The sequence below is a fragment of the Vidua chalybeata genome, chromosome 20, assembly GCF_026979565.1.
Source record: "Vidua chalybeata isolate OUT-0048 chromosome 20, bVidCha1 merged haplotype, whole genome shotgun sequence".
NCBI classification, from domain to species: Eukaryota; Metazoa; Chordata; class Aves; order Passeriformes; family Viduidae; genus Vidua; species Vidua chalybeata.
Window position 1 is genome coordinate 10061950 of NC_071549.1, and position 17692 is coordinate 10079641.

General features: G+C 50.7%; 1 protein-coding gene across 9 annotated transcripts in view; it reads right to left on the reverse strand.

Annotated features, from left to right (window-relative positions):
- The window catches only part of ACACA (acetyl-CoA carboxylase alpha), a 100496-nt gene that overhangs the window by 80759 nt on the left and 2045 nt on the right, over positions 1 to 17692 (reverse strand). For 8 of the 9 annotated variants that reach the window (XM_053961464.1, XM_053961463.1, XM_053961466.1 and 5 more), the window contains 8 exons: positions 15335 to 15381; positions 14419 to 14671; positions 4046 to 4178; positions 3349 to 3487; positions 2495 to 2604; positions 2000 to 2081; positions 1544 to 1642; positions 734 to 840 (listed from right to left, as the gene is read on the reverse strand). In XM_053961464.1, the coding sequence (XP_053817439.1) occupies positions 734 to 840; positions 1544 to 1642; positions 2000 to 2081; positions 2495 to 2604; positions 3349 to 3487; positions 4046 to 4178; positions 14419 to 14645 (897 nt within the window). In that variant the 5' untranslated portion in view covers positions 14646 to 14671; positions 15335 to 15381. Of the gene's footprint in view, positions 1 to 733; positions 841 to 1543; positions 1643 to 1999; positions 2082 to 2494; positions 2605 to 3348; positions 3488 to 4045; positions 4179 to 6698; positions 6874 to 14418; positions 14672 to 15334; positions 15382 to 17692 lie in introns of those variants that run through there. The other variant, XM_053961467.1, reaches the window with a different exon arrangement.

A 17692-nucleotide genomic window follows, 5' to 3' on the forward strand; every position in this document is an offset into this window, starting at 1 on the left:
CCCTCAAACACTCTTGGATGTTCTGGGTTCAGGGCAGAAGCCTCTGAGACCCTGGCAGGCAGCTGGAAACCCCTGTGGTTTTGAATTTGATCCATGGAACAATTTACCAACTTTGCAGGAAGAACAAGAAATCACAAAAGTTTAGATATTATAATAGAAGTAGTCACAAAGTGAAAGGAAGGATTTTTGAGTGCTGTACAGGGGGTTTTAGGCCTTGTACAGAGGGGTCTGAGTTTTGCACATGGGGGTCAGGAGTTCTAAGATGGAGGGATTTGGGCGTGCCCTGTCCTCCTTCTTTCTCCTTCCTAACCCCCATGTTCTTGGTGATGTTGGCACTCACAGATTGGTTTAGAGTAGAAAGCCACTGTTCAATATAGGTGATAGGCTTTGGGGAAAAACTATAAACATTTAATAGGTAATGTGTGATATAAAAGATGGCACCAGCCCCTTGGGCAGGAGAGAAAGAGACAGAGACAGATGGAGACAGAGACAAAGAGGGACAGAGAGAGACACAGAGGGAGAAGGAGTCAGAGGGAATGTCAGGGAGTGTGTGTGCCTTGAGATAACATGCAATAAACTGCCTTGAGACTGGACAACTGAAGACTACTGAGTCTTTCTTTGAAGGCCCGGGTTGGAGGAGAGACTTTAGCACCTCCGGGGGTCACCCCAATCTGGGGGCGAGCCCCGTCACTCAGCCCAGCTGCCTGTGAGCCCTGGGAGCCCCCAGACCCACCCGCAGTCCGTCGTCGGCGTCCCTCACGTAGCCCTTCTCGTAGAGCTCCTGAGGAACGCTCAGGATGCGCTTCTGGAGGTCGTTCTCCTGCCAGTCCACCCGAAGGCCTGGAACACAAACACCGCCCTCTGAGCTCCTCGTGCTGCCAGGCTGTCAGGAGCCACTGCAGGACACAAGTGACAGGCTGGCAGCCCTCAGAAAAGGGCGTGTGCAGGATGTAAACAGACATTCCTGATTTCTGGGGAGCAAGTCTTTTTATCCAATCCACTGCATCCTCCTCCATTTCTCTGTGAGAAGCAGGCTGCTGTTTACAGTGCCTTGGAACTGCAGAGGAACTTCCATGGCAGCAGGGCATGGGTTCCAAAACTACACAGAATCACGGGGTGGTTTGGGTTGGAAGGGACTTCAAAGATCATCTTGTCCCAACCCCCTGCCATGGGCAGGGACACCTTCCACCAGACCAGGTGTCTCCAAGCCCTGGGTGTACCAGGTGAGCCTGTGAGCACCAGCTGCACTCCAGGAAACAACCTCTTCCATGTTTCCTCACTTCCCCTCCCAGTCCCTCCACCCTGTCCTCCTCTGCAGGCTGCCAGCTTCTCCCACCATCTCCAGGCTCATTCCATCCCTGGTGTCATTGCTTCCAAGGCACCTCACTGGTGTGGTGGGCAAACAGCACAAATGGGAAACCCTGAACAGATGGAGCATCTCCTGGAACACACTTGTGAGCACGCAGCTTCTTAGAAAGTAGACATGCTGAAGGAAGAAAAGATCAGGGTGATCTTGATGAACACAGGACAATTTCCTTCTTACCACTGCCACTCCAAGGAAGAGTTGGAATGCCAGCAGTCTGAGCCACGATGGAAGAAGCAATTTTATCTCCTAAGGCCCACATGGCTTGGCTGGGAGGACCTGCAGAGAGCAAAGACAATGCATGAGAGAGACACAAGGGGTATCAGACATTAGAGCAAGGTCCAGAATTTAGGGAAAAACTCCACTCTTCCCATAAAACTGAACCCTCTTTAAAATGAGATCAGGGACAATCTGGTTTATCAGGAATCTTTCCTGACTTTTTTATCTCAACACTAAAGGCTATGTTGAAAAACTACCACCTTCTTCCACACAAGAACTGCTGTAAAGAACAGATCATCCACCTGGCACTGCAGACATTCCCCATGGCTCTCTCTTGGACTCAGGGTTTTCCATCTCCCTAAACCTCCCCACCTTCCAACAAGGACTAGGCATCAGATGAGCAGTGCATCTCCTCACCCATGAAAGCAATCCCGTTTTTGTGGAGCAGTTCTGGCAGTTTGGGGTTCTCTGATGCATGGCCCCAGCCGGCCCACACAGCCTGCAGGAGAAAAGAAACAATTTGCTCTTTGTTTGAATAAAGCAAGCAAGCCAGCAGAAACAGACACATGCAAACACTCCGAGCCTTTCTCTTCCTCACGGAAAACAGCCTGAGAACACCCAGGAGCCTCTGAGCTACAGGGTGTGCTGGCTTTAAAGGATGGCTTGCACCTTGCAGACAAGTGCAAGCAGGCTGAGGAGGAGCTGGGTGCAGGGAAGTGCAAGGCTGCAGGGAACCTCCCTCTCCTGCAGATATTCACACTGGGACAGCCACTGTCCTGTCACTGGGCTGGGCTGCCCTGCTCTGGGTGCTCATTTGGTTTGGAATTCCAGTTTCTTTGTCCTGCCTTGCTCCCCAGGCACAGCTCCTTCCTGAAGGACACAAGATTGCTCAGTGTCTGTGACACTTCTCACCTGCACTGGGATCCTCTTGGCAATGTCCAGGATGAGCTCCACGTTTGCATAGTTGTTGTTGTTGGGTCCTCCAGGGACGGGCACGTAGTGATCTGCCATTTTAATGTACTCTGCAAACACAGAGGTTCCATTTGGGCTGCAAATCTGACAGCAGGACTTGCTCTAAAGTTCTCCTTTCCCCCAGGCTGAGCCCTCCCAGCTCCCTCAGCTGCTCCTCACAGGGCCGACTCCAGGAAGCACTGGCCTGCTCCAGAACACCCCAGTACTGACACACCACAGAACCACAGAACGATGAGGTTGGAAGAGACCTCCAAGACCATCGAGTCCAACCCATGCCCTGACACCTCAACCAGACTACAGCACCAAGTGCCACGTCCAGTCTTTCTTTAAACACATCCAGAGATGGTGATTCCACCACCTCCCTGGGAAGACAATTCCAGTGCTTTATTATTCTTTTGGTGAAGAATTTTTTCCCAATACCCAACCTGTACCTCCCCTGACGTAGCTCGAGGCTGTGTCCCCTTGTTCTGTCAGTGCTGCCCGGTGGAAGAGACCGACCCCACCTGTCTGCACCTCCCTTCAGGGACTTGTGGAGAGCAATGAGGTCACCTCTGAGCCTCCTCTTCTCCAGGCTGAACACCCCCAGCTCCTCCAAACGTTCCTCACAGGGTTTGTGTTCCAGCCCCTCACCAGCCTCGTTGCCTCCTCTGGATGCACTCAGGCATCTCAACGTCCTTCCCAAACTGAGGGGCCAGAGCTGGACCCAGCAAATGACCAGGAGGTCATTCCCCTCCCTGCATCCCTGGGGCTGTGCAAGGAGAAGGCTGTGACCCTTCCCCAGCTCCCCAGCTCACCTGCATTGGCTTTCAGGTCCTCAGGGGTGACCATGACCACGAACCTGATGGCCCTCTCGTTCCTGAACATCTCGTAGGACCAGCGCCGGATGGACCTCATGCACTTCACTGCTGCAATGCCATTATTTGCTATCAGGACCTGGGTGCATTAGAAGCTGGGATGAAATAAAGTCTAAATAGCACAAAACCATCAACAATCATAAAAGAAGATTTTTTTTTTTCCCCCTCTCCACAGATTCTTTGCTCAGTTTGGGGCTGTGCAGTTTTTTTAGCCAGCATCCAGCTCATGGCCCATCTGTCAGTTCAGAGAGCAGCTCTTGTTTCACCATAAAATTTTAATGTGTTATGCCTTGGTTGGATTAAAGAGCAGAAGGGCTCAAATCAAATCATTAATCATGTTTAAATACATTTCTTAGTGCTTTTCCAGTTTACTTTTGCTTTTTCTGTCTATAAATCCTTCTGTATCAGCAGAAGTGCTCTGGCTCACTCACATCTTTTTTTCTTATTACTTTAAGCTAAAATAATCAGATGTTTGTTTATCCCACAGAAAAAGGAAAGACAATGATTCCAGGCAGAAGCACGACTTCCAAGCCCAGAAATATTAGTAATTTGATACCTGCAACGTCCAGCCTTAGAGAGAGGCAAGTCAGAGCTGCAGAGAGGATCTGTAATATGCTAAAACAGGTCAGGAAGTTACCTTTTCAATAACTTTATTGCCTCCAAAACGAGTAACAAACTCTGCTGGAGAGGCCACGGTGAAATCTCGCTGCACATCCACCTTCTTCCTGTCCCGGCCTTGCTTGACAAGGTGCAAACCAGACATGCTGGGCCTGAGGAGATGGGGAGACACAGACAACAGTCAGGGCAAAAGGAAGTGTGTCAATAATGGGAAAGTTCTCTTTGGCCACACTCCCCAGTCAGACAAGCAGAATCTCTCCTTGCCTCCAGACCCTCATGGCCTCGGTTTTACAGGGATGACTCCTTTTAAACTACTTTTCAGTGATTTCCAAAAGTTTCAGGTTATCTGGAACAATTCCAGCTATGCCAAAATATAAATAGGTAAAATGAGGTCTGCTGTGTGTTGCTGCCCAACACAGAACAACAGGGCTCCACCAGATTGCTTTCAATCCATCTAGAGAAGCTGGAAACAACAGTGATTTCTGGCTTTGGCAAAACAAGCTGCAAAGATCAGGTTCTGTACGGAAATCCTCTTGGGAAGCACAACAAATTTATTTCCAGGTGCAAATGAGAGACTCACACTGGCTATGGAAATCATTTTCCAAGAGTTCTCCACTATCCAGTCGTTAATATCTTCCTCAAAAGCTCTGAGAGCCAGAGGACAAATTAATCATGTTACTCCTACTACAAACACAGAAAGTCAATTTTGTGCCTGCCAAGACCAACCCCGTGCCCTGCCCCAGCTCTTCTGTGTGGGAATGGCACAGCCACTTCCCCTCCCTCTGCTTCAGCTTCCACAGCAACAACACAGGGATAAATCACCCTTTGGCTTTGATTTGCCAGAGTTTACAAAGCTGAGTCTGTGTGAGGAAATTCCAGGGGAAAGCACAGAGCTGCTCCTCACACCCAGCGCTTGCCATGGTGCAGCACAACTGGAAATTAGGGAATTAATGAGACACTTCTTATTTCACAGGCACTGAAGCTTCCTCTCTCTGCTCAGCCCACAGTTCACTTGTTTTTGCTGTAGTTACTGTGCTTTCCCTAAGAGTTTCCCTCCCCAAGGAGCACAGGGAAGCCCTTCCTTCCCCTGGCAGCACCACAGACCCCTTCTGCAGGAAGGAAGATTTGGGAAGCTCAGCTCAGGGCTTTGGAAAGCCCCAGGAGCACCAAGGGGTCGGTGCTGGTCACTGGCAGCCCTGTGCCCAGGGTTCCATCCCAGAGGAGCCCTCTGGATGGAACCTCTGCCCTAATCAGCTGCTGAAGGGCTGCTCCATTGAGCAACTCCACTGGGAACGGCACGGGATGCAGAGAGAGCTGCTGGGGGAGGGCACGAAGGGAAAACCAACAGCAGGAGAAGCCAAGGCACAGATTTCCTTTTGCCACAAAGGCCAGGGAGCCCCAGAGCTGCTCCTGGAGGTCCCCTGCCCCAGGGCAGGGCTGGAGCATCCCTGCTGGAATGAGCTGCTGCTCCAGGGGCCTGGGCCACAGCCCAACAGGGAACACAGGGATTCCCCCTGACGTTCCCTCAGGAACACCTTATGGCCACGAAGATTCCCCCACATGGAGCACAGACCCTCCTCAGCACTTCAGCAGGAGCACAGTGACACCACAGAGCAATGCTGTCCCTCCCAGTGACACTCTGGGACACGGGAATGGCTGTGCCAGGTCACAACAACTCCATCCAGGTGAGTATCTTATCTCAGAGAAGAGCTGACAGCCAGAGAAAGGCAAAGAACAAGCTCTGTGTGCACAGGTTCATCCCCTCCTGCTTTCCCTTCTTCCACTCAGCTGCACTTCCAGACATTGTCACCAAACTTAGAACTGTCCCTAAAAGTTCTCACACTCCCGTGAACTCAGCCTGGGAACACAAGGACAGGAGCCAACAGGCAGGAAAGAGAGCAAAGGTGTAGTTAAAGCTGAATTTCTACTAACTTTGTGCATTTAGGGGATCAGAGTCTTCCTGGCAAGGAAGGAGCACAGTCCAAGGAGTCAGAGAGGTTTATGCATTACAGGTTTACTGAGAGCAGTCTCAACAAAAAGGAGAAGAAATAAAAATGCCAAGGTGAGAAATTGTGAATGCGTTTAAATAGGAACTGTCCCACCAAGAAATTACTACACACAAAGATACTGCTACAGGCAAAATATCAATAGAGCCTGAGGTTCATCATCCACGTTGCAACAAACATTTGGACATAAACAACTACAGTTTGATTTGTGAGCTTGCCAAGAACATCAAGTTTATTTATCAATAATCACAGGCTGCACACTGCAATCAAAACAGAAGAGTTGGGTTGTTTTTTTTTTTTTTTTTCAGGATAAGATGAGGTAGAAGCTGGACAGGAAGGAAGAAAGCACGAAGCTCTAAACAGAACAGAATAAATGCTGAGTTAGTGACTGCCATCCCTATTTATCACCTGCTCACAACTGCCATGTTTTGTGGTGGAGGAGTTTTCAAAATGCTTTTCTACCCTTCAGGGCTCACAGGGGGTAGAAGTTGTGCAGAACCTCCAGCTGGAAGAACCCTGATGCCCCAGCTGAGCTGCACCCTGGCACCTTTGTCACAGGCTGCATGCACGGAGAGCCCAGGAGGATAAAATGAACACCAAAAGCTCAGAGAGCATCTCCAGCACAGAGCCCAGGCAGGGCGGGACAGGCAGATCCGTGATTCTTACCTCTGCAGCATGTGGTACCTCATCTCCTGACTCTGCTCTGCAGAATCCTCCATGCTGTGCGAGGGCAGCAATGAGTGGATTTCGGGAATGACGGGATTCCGGGCTCGCAGCTCTCAGTCCTGCCAGCTCTGCAGCTCAAGGAGACGCGGCCGAGAGCCTCCCGCGGCTTCTCCTCCAAGCGGGGCACATCCCCGGCTGCTCCGAATCCCATAACCTTTGTCCCCGGCTCCCCCCACGGCCGTGCCACCCCCGTGGTGACGCGGCAGAGGGGACCAGCCTCCCCTGTCGTCAGCGGAGCAGCTGATCAGCGAAGGGACAGCAGCGGCAGCCACAGGTTACGTAAGGAGCCCGAACGCGGCTGCTCCGAGCCGCGGGGCGAGCTCCCACACCGGGGGCACGCTGGGAACGGGCGGCACAGCCCCCCACGTCCTCCAGCAGCGCCCACGGGGATGCAGCACCCACGGGGATGCAGCACCCACGGGGATAAGCCACCCTCAGGGATGCAGCACCCACGGGGATGCAGCACCCACGGGGATAAACCAGCCCCGGGGATGCAGCACCCACAGGGAGGCAGAACCCCACGGGGGTGCAGCACCCACAGGGATAAACCACCCCCGAAGATGCAGCACCCACAGGGATAAACCACCCCCGGAGATGCAGCACCCCACGGGGATGCAGCACCCATGGGGATAAACCACCCCTGGAGATGCAGCACCCACAGGGATAAACTACCCCCAGAGATGCAGCACCCCACGGGGATGCAGCACCCACGGGGATAAACCAGCCCTGGAGATGCAGCACCCACGGGGATGCAGCACCCACGGGGATAAACCAGCCCCAGGGATGCAGCACCCACAGGGATAAACCAGCCCTGGAGATGCAGCACCCACGGGGATCCAGCACCCACAGGGGTGCAGAACCCTATGGGAATGCAGCGCCCACGGGGATAAACCACCCCTGGAGATGCAGCACCCACGGGGATCCAGCACCCCACGAGGATCCAGCACCCCACGGGGACCCTGCCCAGGTGAGCACATCCCCAGCTGCGGGCTCGGCCAGGGCTCTGTGACCCCAGGGGTTCGGTCCATTTGTAGGATTTAATGTGGGACTGTCAGGAGGAATGGGGAGGTGACAGGGACAGGGCCTGCAGGGCTGCAGAGAGGAATGTCACAGGCAGCTTGTGCAGGCACACAGACACACTGGCAGGTCGAACTGGACACCAGCCTGGGAGCTGGGAGACCCTGGACACGTCACTTCGGTTTTCTGTACCCGTTTCCCAGCTAGGAGATGGAGAGGAGATCACTCTGTGTGCTGGAAGAATAAATCTCCTCCCAGCAAGAGCGTTACAGCCTGGCAGGCTCCAGAAACATCACTGGAGAAAGGAAGGATGTTTACTCAGCACCAGAACCATGGAACATCCTGAGATGGAAGGGACCCACAAGGATCAGCAAAGTCAAACTCCTAGCCCAGCACACACAGAGACTAAATTGCAAATCTGGGGGTAGAGGCAGGATAAGGAAGGGCAGTGACTGCAGCAGTGCCCTGATGGTAAAGCCTGGACTGAGCTAGGCACAGCAGCTGGAAATTTTTAAATGTGGGGATATTTGGGTCTGTCCTGGTGGAGGGCCATAGGCAGCACAGCTTTGATCTGGGGCACAGAATCCCAAAATGCAGCCAGCCAGGAGGGGATCACTCAGAAAAGGAACAGGTACCCAGGGGAGAAGTGCCACAGTAAGCAGGTGACAGGAGGTTACCTCCCTGCGGGGCCAGGGGGCTGAGGCCAGCACAGGTGACAGGGTGACAGGGTGACAGGGTGAGGGCACAGCAGTGCCACGTGCTGCCAGTCCCAGGCACACCCAGGGACCAGCAGGGAACAGGGACAGTGACACGCTGTGGGGTGAGGCCAGCCTCACTCTGCTCACAAACCTCAGCAGAGCCCAGGGACCGGAGAGAGAACAGAGTTTAACCAACAGGGACACCCCAACACGGTGTACCACCCCAGAACTCAATGCCTCTCACTTGCCTGCCTTTATTCCTCTTGGAAAAGCATCTCAAACTGCCCAATAACCATCAGGTACCCCACAAATTCCCCATTTAATTCATTCCCCCAAACCCCCACCTGCAGCCCCCAGTCCAAACAGGCTCTGCCTATTGTGGCTGCAAGGAAACAAATCCACACACAGCTTAATGTGGCACTGTCAGAACCATTCCCTGTGCCTTCCACCATTCCCTGTGCCTTGTGCTGAATCCACTGCTGGGAGAGAAATGGCCACGATTTGCTGCTGGAGGAGCACACCCAGAGGAGCAGCTTCAGCATTGGTTAAAAATACTCTGCCAGCTGAATTCGCTGCTGAGAAATCAATGGCCACGGTTTGCTGCAGCATCCCCACAAAAAAGAAGCTGCACAAGGATGTGTCAGGGATGCAGGGCTGCCCACCCAACACACACACACACACCCCACAGGGCTCATTTCCTGCAGGCAGGGCTCCCCAAAGCCCTCCACCCCTCAGAAGCCAGCCCTGCTCGGCTCTGGCACACAAAGGGAAAGGCTGTGCCTGCTCCTCTGCCGCTTTTCCCAGGAAAAGCCATTCCTGAGGGACACGTACCTGAGGCACATCCCAGCCAGGAGGTGATCCCAGCACTGCCACATGCCAGGGCTGCAGCGAGGCTCCGTGTGCTCCAGGGATGCATGAGCTGGCCCGGGTGGAAGGCAGCCTGGAGCAGCCTGCAGCACACACACACACACACACACACTCCCCAGAGAAAGGGCTGGGCATTGTCTCCCTCTGGATCTGGCCTGGGAAGGGTGTGCAGAGGGCAGCTCTCCCCATCCATTTGGGCTCTGTGTTTTGTAAATATGATGAGAATACAATTCCACCCGGGCCATAAGGCTCAGGCAGCTGAAGCCTCCCTAAGATCTGCTCCAGTTTTAGCTCTGCCCTTGCATCTGATCTCACAGGAAGGCAGAGGGGAGGAACAAGCAGAAATGCTGTCCAGCAAGGGGTGCAGAACTCCACAGCTGGAATAAATGGTTCCCCATGCCTCGGGCACCAGGAGGCAGCAATCTGCACCCTGTCAAAGATAGTTCTGCCCATGTTTTAAAGAGCCAGAATTGGCTTGAACACAGACACTGCCAAAACCAGGGCTTCACCTAGAGGTCAAAACAAATGAAACTTGACTCAGCTCTGACAGTGAACTGAGCCTCAGGATTTCAGGGAATTAAATAAAGGATGCAGCACAGAACAAAACCAGTCCTCTCTGCACTTCCAGGCAAATTAACTTCCCTTCCATGCTAACACAGAATTCCAGTCCAGGCAGGTCTTTAGCCTAAAGATGGAATTTTTACAGAGCCCAAATGGGTACAAGCTGCCAGGTTTCCTCCCAAATAACCAAGTGCCAACAGTTTGCCAGAAGTTCCTTTTCCTAACCACACACCTGGCTGTTTACCTGCCATTGGGAACAGGACCATTCCCAGGACACACAGCCCAAATCACTGAGCTTCCTTGCAAGTCCCAAAGCAACACCCTGACACTCAAAACACCCACTGAATCCAAACATCAATCCAAATAAACAGCCAAGTTTAAACCAAATTAACATCCACACTCCAGTTCCTAAACTGACGAAGTACCAAAAGAACTTTACTTTTCCATCCTCATGAAGTATAAAACTCCACATGTTCCTGGAGCAGCAAACAGCCCTCCAGGTCAAGCCCTGGCACCAAGATAAAAGTGAACAACAACAGCAGCAGCAGCAGCACAAGAGAGCTGTGCAGCAGAGTGGAGAGGAATTGGAGCCCCTGGCAGGGAGCCCTCGCCGTGCTCTTTGGCAAAGTCCAGGTGCTGGACAGATCTGATCTGCAGGAACACCAGAATGGACCTTTCCACACCAGCTGGGGGTAGGTGGGGGAGTCTCACATTGAATTTACCAGAGTAAGAGTTTGGTTATCTCTCAGTTAGAAGGATCAGGTAAGTGAGCACGTGGGAGATGCTGTCACGCTGGGTGTCTCAGCCAGGGAATCTCTGCAGAGTCTCCCAACAAATGACTGGATTTAGAGAGGACATTTCCTCTGTTACCTGAGGCTAAAGGGAGTAAAATAACACCAAAATAAGAATACAGCTTCTGAGAGGCAAGCAGGGCTATACAGTGTGTTTGTTCAGGGAGCAGAGCAGCTTTCAGGGAAGGAAGGAGCTGTCATTCCCACGTGGAATTCCCACGTTATCAGTACAGCCAGGCACAGCCAGCAGCCCAAAGCACCTCCTTCTCTTTCAACAGAGAGAGGAGGAAGTCAGCTTTTCACTCCAGGTGGCTGAAGTTCATGACCTTAAGCTGAAGGAGGGCAGGTTTAGATTAGAAATTAGGCAGAAATTCTTCCCTGTGAGGGTGGTGAGGGCTTGGCACGGGCTGCTCAGAGAAGCTGTGGCTGCCCCATCCCTGGAATCCAGGTTGGGATAGAGGAAGGTGTTCCTGCCTCACAAATCACCCCACACAGAACCTCCAGCACAGCACAGGCAGAGCCAGAGGGGGGATCAGGACCCTGCAGACAGCCTGGATCAGCGAGGACTCCATGCAGCAGAGGAGAAATCCCTTGTGGAGCAGCCCCGGAGGCGGCAGCGGCCCCGCAGACCCCACAGGACATTTGTGCCTCCCTGCCCACAGCTGGGCCAAAACCACAGCAGCACCAACAGCTCCACAGCATCAATGCTCCACAGTGCAACCTCCCAGCCACGACCTGCTGGGCTGCAAAGGAATTTTTTTTTCGATTCAGAAGAGGCTCAAAAGGATCTTTCATTACGCCCAGGGCTCTGTGCAGTCACTCTAGGGCTGGTTTCTAAGCAGGCACCTTGTCCCAGTGCCAGGCTGGGCATGCTCAACCACTGCTGTCCAGGCTAAAATTGAGGCATTTGGCCAAATTTCCTTTAGCAGATGATTAGTTCTGCTTAAGCATCTCCATAATTTACTGAGACACTGAGAAGTCCAACCAGTGTTCGGAGCAAGGAGCTAAACTCTGTGGGTTTCATATGAGGTAACAGCTGAACTCCATCCAAAAATTTGGCTTTCAGCTGATACAAGTGGATTGTCAGGTGACTCTGTGCACCCATGTCACTGCTTATGAAACCAGAGCCCTGATGTACAAATACCAGAAGACATCCAGGTTTTGATCTATTTTAAACAAGAATTTGATACAAGATACCGCCTCAGAACCTAGAAATTAAATTTAGCAATAATCAACAACAATTTATTAAACAAAACAGATGGGCTCAAAGTACTTTCCAAGCGGCATTTATGGAGGAGTTTACTTCATCTGCCACTTAAACTTCAGAAAGGAGCACAGCAACTCTGTAACAGCTCACTTCAAGGAAAACTGTATCCCAGCAGGACTGCCTGGAAGTGCTGATGGAAACTTCTGAACTCAGAGACAAGACAGGCAGAAAAAATTGGCAGGCTTGGGTTTATTACTGAAAGGTGCAAAATGCAACAAAGACCCTCTGAACACTCACTCTGTGTGGTTACTGTCCCCTCACACCAAATTTTGGGCACTGATGACCCATTAAAGTTAACTTTTAACCCTCCAGAGCAGCAGCCAGCTGGCATGCCTGAAGGTCTCCGTGGACCTCCAGGGGCAGGAGAGCCCAGAGTGCACAACCTGTCCCAGCAAGAGTGTCTTTAGCAACATCATAAACACCTCACAAGATCAATAAGGTCACACCAACGTGCCCGCACAAACCCTCTGGCAGCTGAGTAAATCCTGCATTTTAATCCTAATTGCTCCCTGAGGACTGCTCTGCAGCAAAGCCCCCTCACCCCAAACACGAGCCACCTCTGCTTAAACCCTGTGGGAAAATCAGCAGCAAGTGGAAAGGTTTTTGGCAACTTCTTCCAGAAGATATGCACCCTTGGACCTGCACCTCGTGTCAAAGTGTACAGAGCTGCCTGTGAATTCCCCTTTATCACTTGACAAAGTGTGGTACCTTTGTGAGCACCAAAAGGAAGCTGGAAGCAAGAGCACCTCTGTTCCATTAACTGACTGTCACGGAGTGACTCCAGGCAAGTTGTTGAACTTGTCTTTGCTGTTGTCTTTGCCTCAGTTTCTCCATCTGTAAACACGATTTAGAAATCTCCTGATGAAAGGGACAACCATCCTGAAAAGTATTTCAACCCATCTGAGTTTATCTTAGGAAAACAGCCCATAATGCTGTAATTTTTTATTTGAATTGGCATTTCTCTCCAATTTAACTCAAAAGTCAAGTGCTCCCCAGAGGGACTGCCAAAGTAAGCAGGTTACAACAGAGGTGCCCAAGGTTGCACACCTACTGCACTCTGGTGCCAGACACTGTCCTACAAGTTCCTTGCTCTGCTATTGTCCATTTACACACTTGTGGTTAGGTGCTCATCCAATTTCTTCCGTTCCTATAGAATATATAGTTACAGTTTCCTGCTTCAAATTCACCTTTTTTTGCTGCCAAATCATTGCAACTGGCAGGCTCTGGAAAGGCAACCCTCTGTAAATTTGCTTTAAGGTTTTGCATCAGTTGTGCAAGTGCCAGCTGGCTGAACATGCCCAGCAGCCTGACCACAACAGCTCTGTCAAGCACAGAGCAATGTCCCCTTTCTGCCCCGACCTGAGAGTTTGGGACTGTGTGTTCCCAGAGGCTTCTCCCTGAAATGGGAAGGGAAACACCAAAAAAAGGAGAGATTACAATTCCTTAGCCTGCACAAGCAGAGAAACCAGTAAAACACAAGGACAAGGATTAGCTGGCTGGGTAAATATCTACCTCTGGAATCAAGCATTCCTTCAAAAGCAACAAAGCAAAGGCAGTGAGGGATTGTCCAGTAAAAACTGGAGTGGGATCCACACTGTCCTGGGTGTTCCTGGAATGGGAAGGCACAGGCAGAAAAAGCAGACCTCCTGGAATATGGCAAACAAATGAAGGATACACGGGAGGGTGAAGCCAGACTGATCAGGCACTGAGAAACTGATCTGCACGTGAGAAGTGCCCAGAGTACAACAGGGAAAATCCAACAGGCACATCCCACTACTGGAAAAATAAAGGGGCCTTTGGACGAGGAAACACCATCACCACGACCCCAAAAGCCCAGCTGATGGCTCCTTCACAGAGAATCACGAGTGGGGCAGCCCTGAGACCAACCCTGAGCTCAGGCAGCAGCAACCTCGTTAAATCTTGGTTTATCACCACATTGCAGGACTCCAGTCTTTACTACAACCATCATCATTTTCCCTGTCCAAACCAGAAAACTCCCTAGTATGGAGCCACTGATCCTACCCACTGCCAATTCTCTGGCTACACTGAAAGCAGCAAATCCCATGCAAGGATTGTTATTAAGCAAATATTGTTCTTGCTCTCCACAAACATGGCCCAGCAAAACCACACACAGGTGAAAACTTGAAATATCTCAGTGAAGACACTTCCATTTTCCAAAAGCCAGGACAAGACAGGCAAGGTGCTTAAGGAACTTAGGCACAAATATTTCACTAAAAGCAAAGGAAAACGGAAGGGTTTGATACAGATAATCATACAAGAGGTCATTTAGAAATAGAATGCCAAAGCAAGTCTTGGCACAGCAAAAACACTTGAAGCCAAATACGAGTATAAAGCTGAACCTTTGGATTATCTTTGGAATCGACAGGGTAAAAAGACTGGAGAACTTTTATTAGCTATTTTATTTAACGAAGAACTTCTATTTAAGTATTTCTCCATACCTCATGTGGCTGGCCGGGCCATCCTGAGCGTTGGGAAGCCCCAGGTCCGAGAGGGAATCGGAGCAGACGGACGCAGGTGACAAAGACCTCTCCTTCTCCTCCAGCAGGTCCAGCTTCACCAAGGAGCTGGTCTCATCCTCCGAGTTGTCCTCGGACACGGAGCCGATGATGAAGCGCGAGTGAGCGTTCGCGTCCGCGGCTTTGCTGGCTTCGGAAGACTCCTCCATGGCTTCCCCAAACTGGGCTCTCAACACTGCAAAAGGAAGGAGAAAACCAAACCCCAGGTGAACGCCTGCCCCTGGAGGGCAGAGCAAGGCTCACTGATGGGAAATGCAATGTTAAAAGGTCGGAGCTGAACCCTGAGTCCGGGATCAAAAACAGCTCTGCTCTAGGCGCTGACTTCCCTGCTTGAACAAGAGATTCACAAGCTGCAGAACCTCACACAAAGCTGCAGGAGTCTCTCAAAGGAAAAAAAAAAAAAAATTCCACCAAAATAACCCCACACACCAGGCCCAAAACCTATAGACAAAGGCAGGGGACTGCGAGTATCAAAATTCACAGGATCAGAGAATCCCTGACTGGTTTGGGTTGGAAGGGACCTTAAATCTCATCTCATCCCATCCCCTGCTATGGGCAGGGACACCTTCCACCAGTCCAGGCAGCTCCTGGCCTTGGACACTTCCAGGGATGGGTCTGTTCCAGTATTCCAGTGGGGAATGAAAGCATATTCTTAAAAGTCAAAAAAATAATTTCAACTGAGAGCGAGCCATGAGACGTGGAAAACAAAGGAACACCCCACAGCACAAAGGTGGGGAATAAACATCTGATACCCCCTGCTCTGCCTGACTTTGCTGCACTTCCATGACACCTACACCCAGCTGGAAACACATCATTAGGAAACGAGGAGTGCACTAACCTCCTGATATCCGTGCAATCTGAGCACTGAGCCACTTCCAAAACGAACTGGAAAAGAAAAGAATTAGGAAGTAAACATTAGGGTTATAATGAAGCATATTTCACGTGTGTTTTCCTGTTTACACCATCAAAACCATCCCGAAAAAAGCCAGAGGCACACCAGGGGCTGGCTTGCTTGCTCCAGGTACAGATTAACCCAGGAGCTAAACCTGCAGTGCCCAAGTCCAGCCGTGGCACCTCGTGCAGGTCTGTCCTTCTGGACTTTTCCAAGAGCCCTGACCGTCCTGCCTGCCAGGAGCAACGGGTTGTGCCAGCACTACCTACTCGTAGCAAACCTTTTCTGCCACCTTCTGCACCTGCTGGCTGATTCCAGCTGAACCCCAAGGAGTGTAATTACCTCATCAGGTAATTACAGCCCCGCTAGGCCGAGCCCACGGATGCAGCACCGTCAGCCCGACGGGAACGCGGCACCTCTCAACCTGGCCCATGGAGCCACACAGATGGGACACCCTCATGAGGGCCCAGACGAGCACTTATAGCCAGAGCAATCCCTGAACACCACCCTCCTGCTTTCCATCAGTGACAGAACTAAGAACTCATCCAACTGGCTCATGCACTTTTGCCACGGATGTACCCGACTGAATTATTTAGATCAAATCCCATGTTGACATCACTCCTCCCACAAACTCCAGTTGCCCTGTGGCCACGGGCACTTAATTTGACAGAGGCATCATTAACCATTTTACAACTGAAAAGCCACAAATATCTGTCTGACATGGACATTAAAAGCATTAAAAATAATCTTTTTTGAGGGTAGAGATGAGAAGGGGAAGCATGACCAGGAAGTTTCCCTGTCCACCTGCAATGTGCAAGCTAAACCATGCAGGGAGATTCCTTCAGCTGAGGTGCTCAGGCAGCACAAATCCAATTTTGTTTGTTGCATACAAAGATGCAGACAGTATTTACATGGATATTTATCCTGGCACCAGATCTCTCCTAAAGTTTTTCATGCAGACAGATTTACTGTTGGCACAACCACCAGCGCCAAAGAGGCTGGGATGCAGCCAAGCTAACTTCAACCTCACTTCATTGAAGAAAACATTGTCTAATTTCAATAACTAATATATTAATAAGCAAGTTTCAAGGATTTTTTTTTTTTGGGAAGATGAGGAACAGGAAGGGAGGTGTTCCATGAGCAACAATCCACTCGAGGCCAGGCACTGCCACGCTCACACAACTTCACTCCAACACCTTGTTTGTCCAATTCAGCTCCCAAAAAACCCAGTTGTTATCCATGAAACCCCACTCAGGTCCACTTCCCAAGGCACTTCCAAACCCTGGGAGCCAGTCCCACAGGCAGGAGTTCTGCTGGGGTTGTGCAATCAGCGTTGTGCTGGAGTGATAAGCTTGGCTTGTTCTCAGCACACCGAGAGTCCTCGTTCATATTTAAATTAATTTCAGCATTGTCTGGGGCTAAATTACACAGGGACTTTCTCAGAGATCTCCTCACTGAAGGCTCTGGATTTCAGTGCTGTGAGTGAAATACACAAGGCTGTGCAATGTAAACAGGTATATTGCAGATACAGAAATATAAGGGTAAATTTTATATATATACAACTGCAGAGGTGAATTCTGTATAAATATAGAGGTGTATGACATACACAAAAATACACTTATGTTATCTATACCCATAGGTAAATTTTATAAATATACTTGTACTATCTATACACATATAGATATATGTAAACACAGAGGTACGTTGCATATATACAAATAAAGAGCTATGCTATACATATAAATAAAGAAATATATTTATGCACTTCTGCATATTGTATTGGCTCTCTGAAATGCAACTGCCACAGCTCCATTTTTACACAAGCACCTCGAATTCAGCTGAGCACCAAGATAAACACTACACCTGCCACAAAGCACTGCACGTGTAGTGTTTATCTCAATAATGCTGAACTAGACCCCACAACCCAAAATCATCCAGATCCTCAGCTGTGCACAGCCCCCACGCTCCCTTCTGCAGGTGCCAGCAGCCTGTCCAACAGGTAACTTCTGCAGAGACTGAGAAAAACCTGCAGCTGGTGGAAGGATGAAGACTGAGAGCTCAGTCCTGTGGTGATGCAAGGCCAGGTAACAGCACTGAGGATGCAGGAACACTTTTAGGCACAGCTGGATCTACCCAGACTGAGCCTTGCTGGGCTCCCTCCTCCCAGGGAAATCAGCTCCCAGGTGCCCAGGCATTTAAAACCCCAAATCGTGTCCAAAACTCTGCAGCCCAAACCCAGAAAGTGCCTGGTTTTGCCTGAGGCAAAACAAAACCCCACTTCACTCCTGCCCAGCTCTGCTGCTA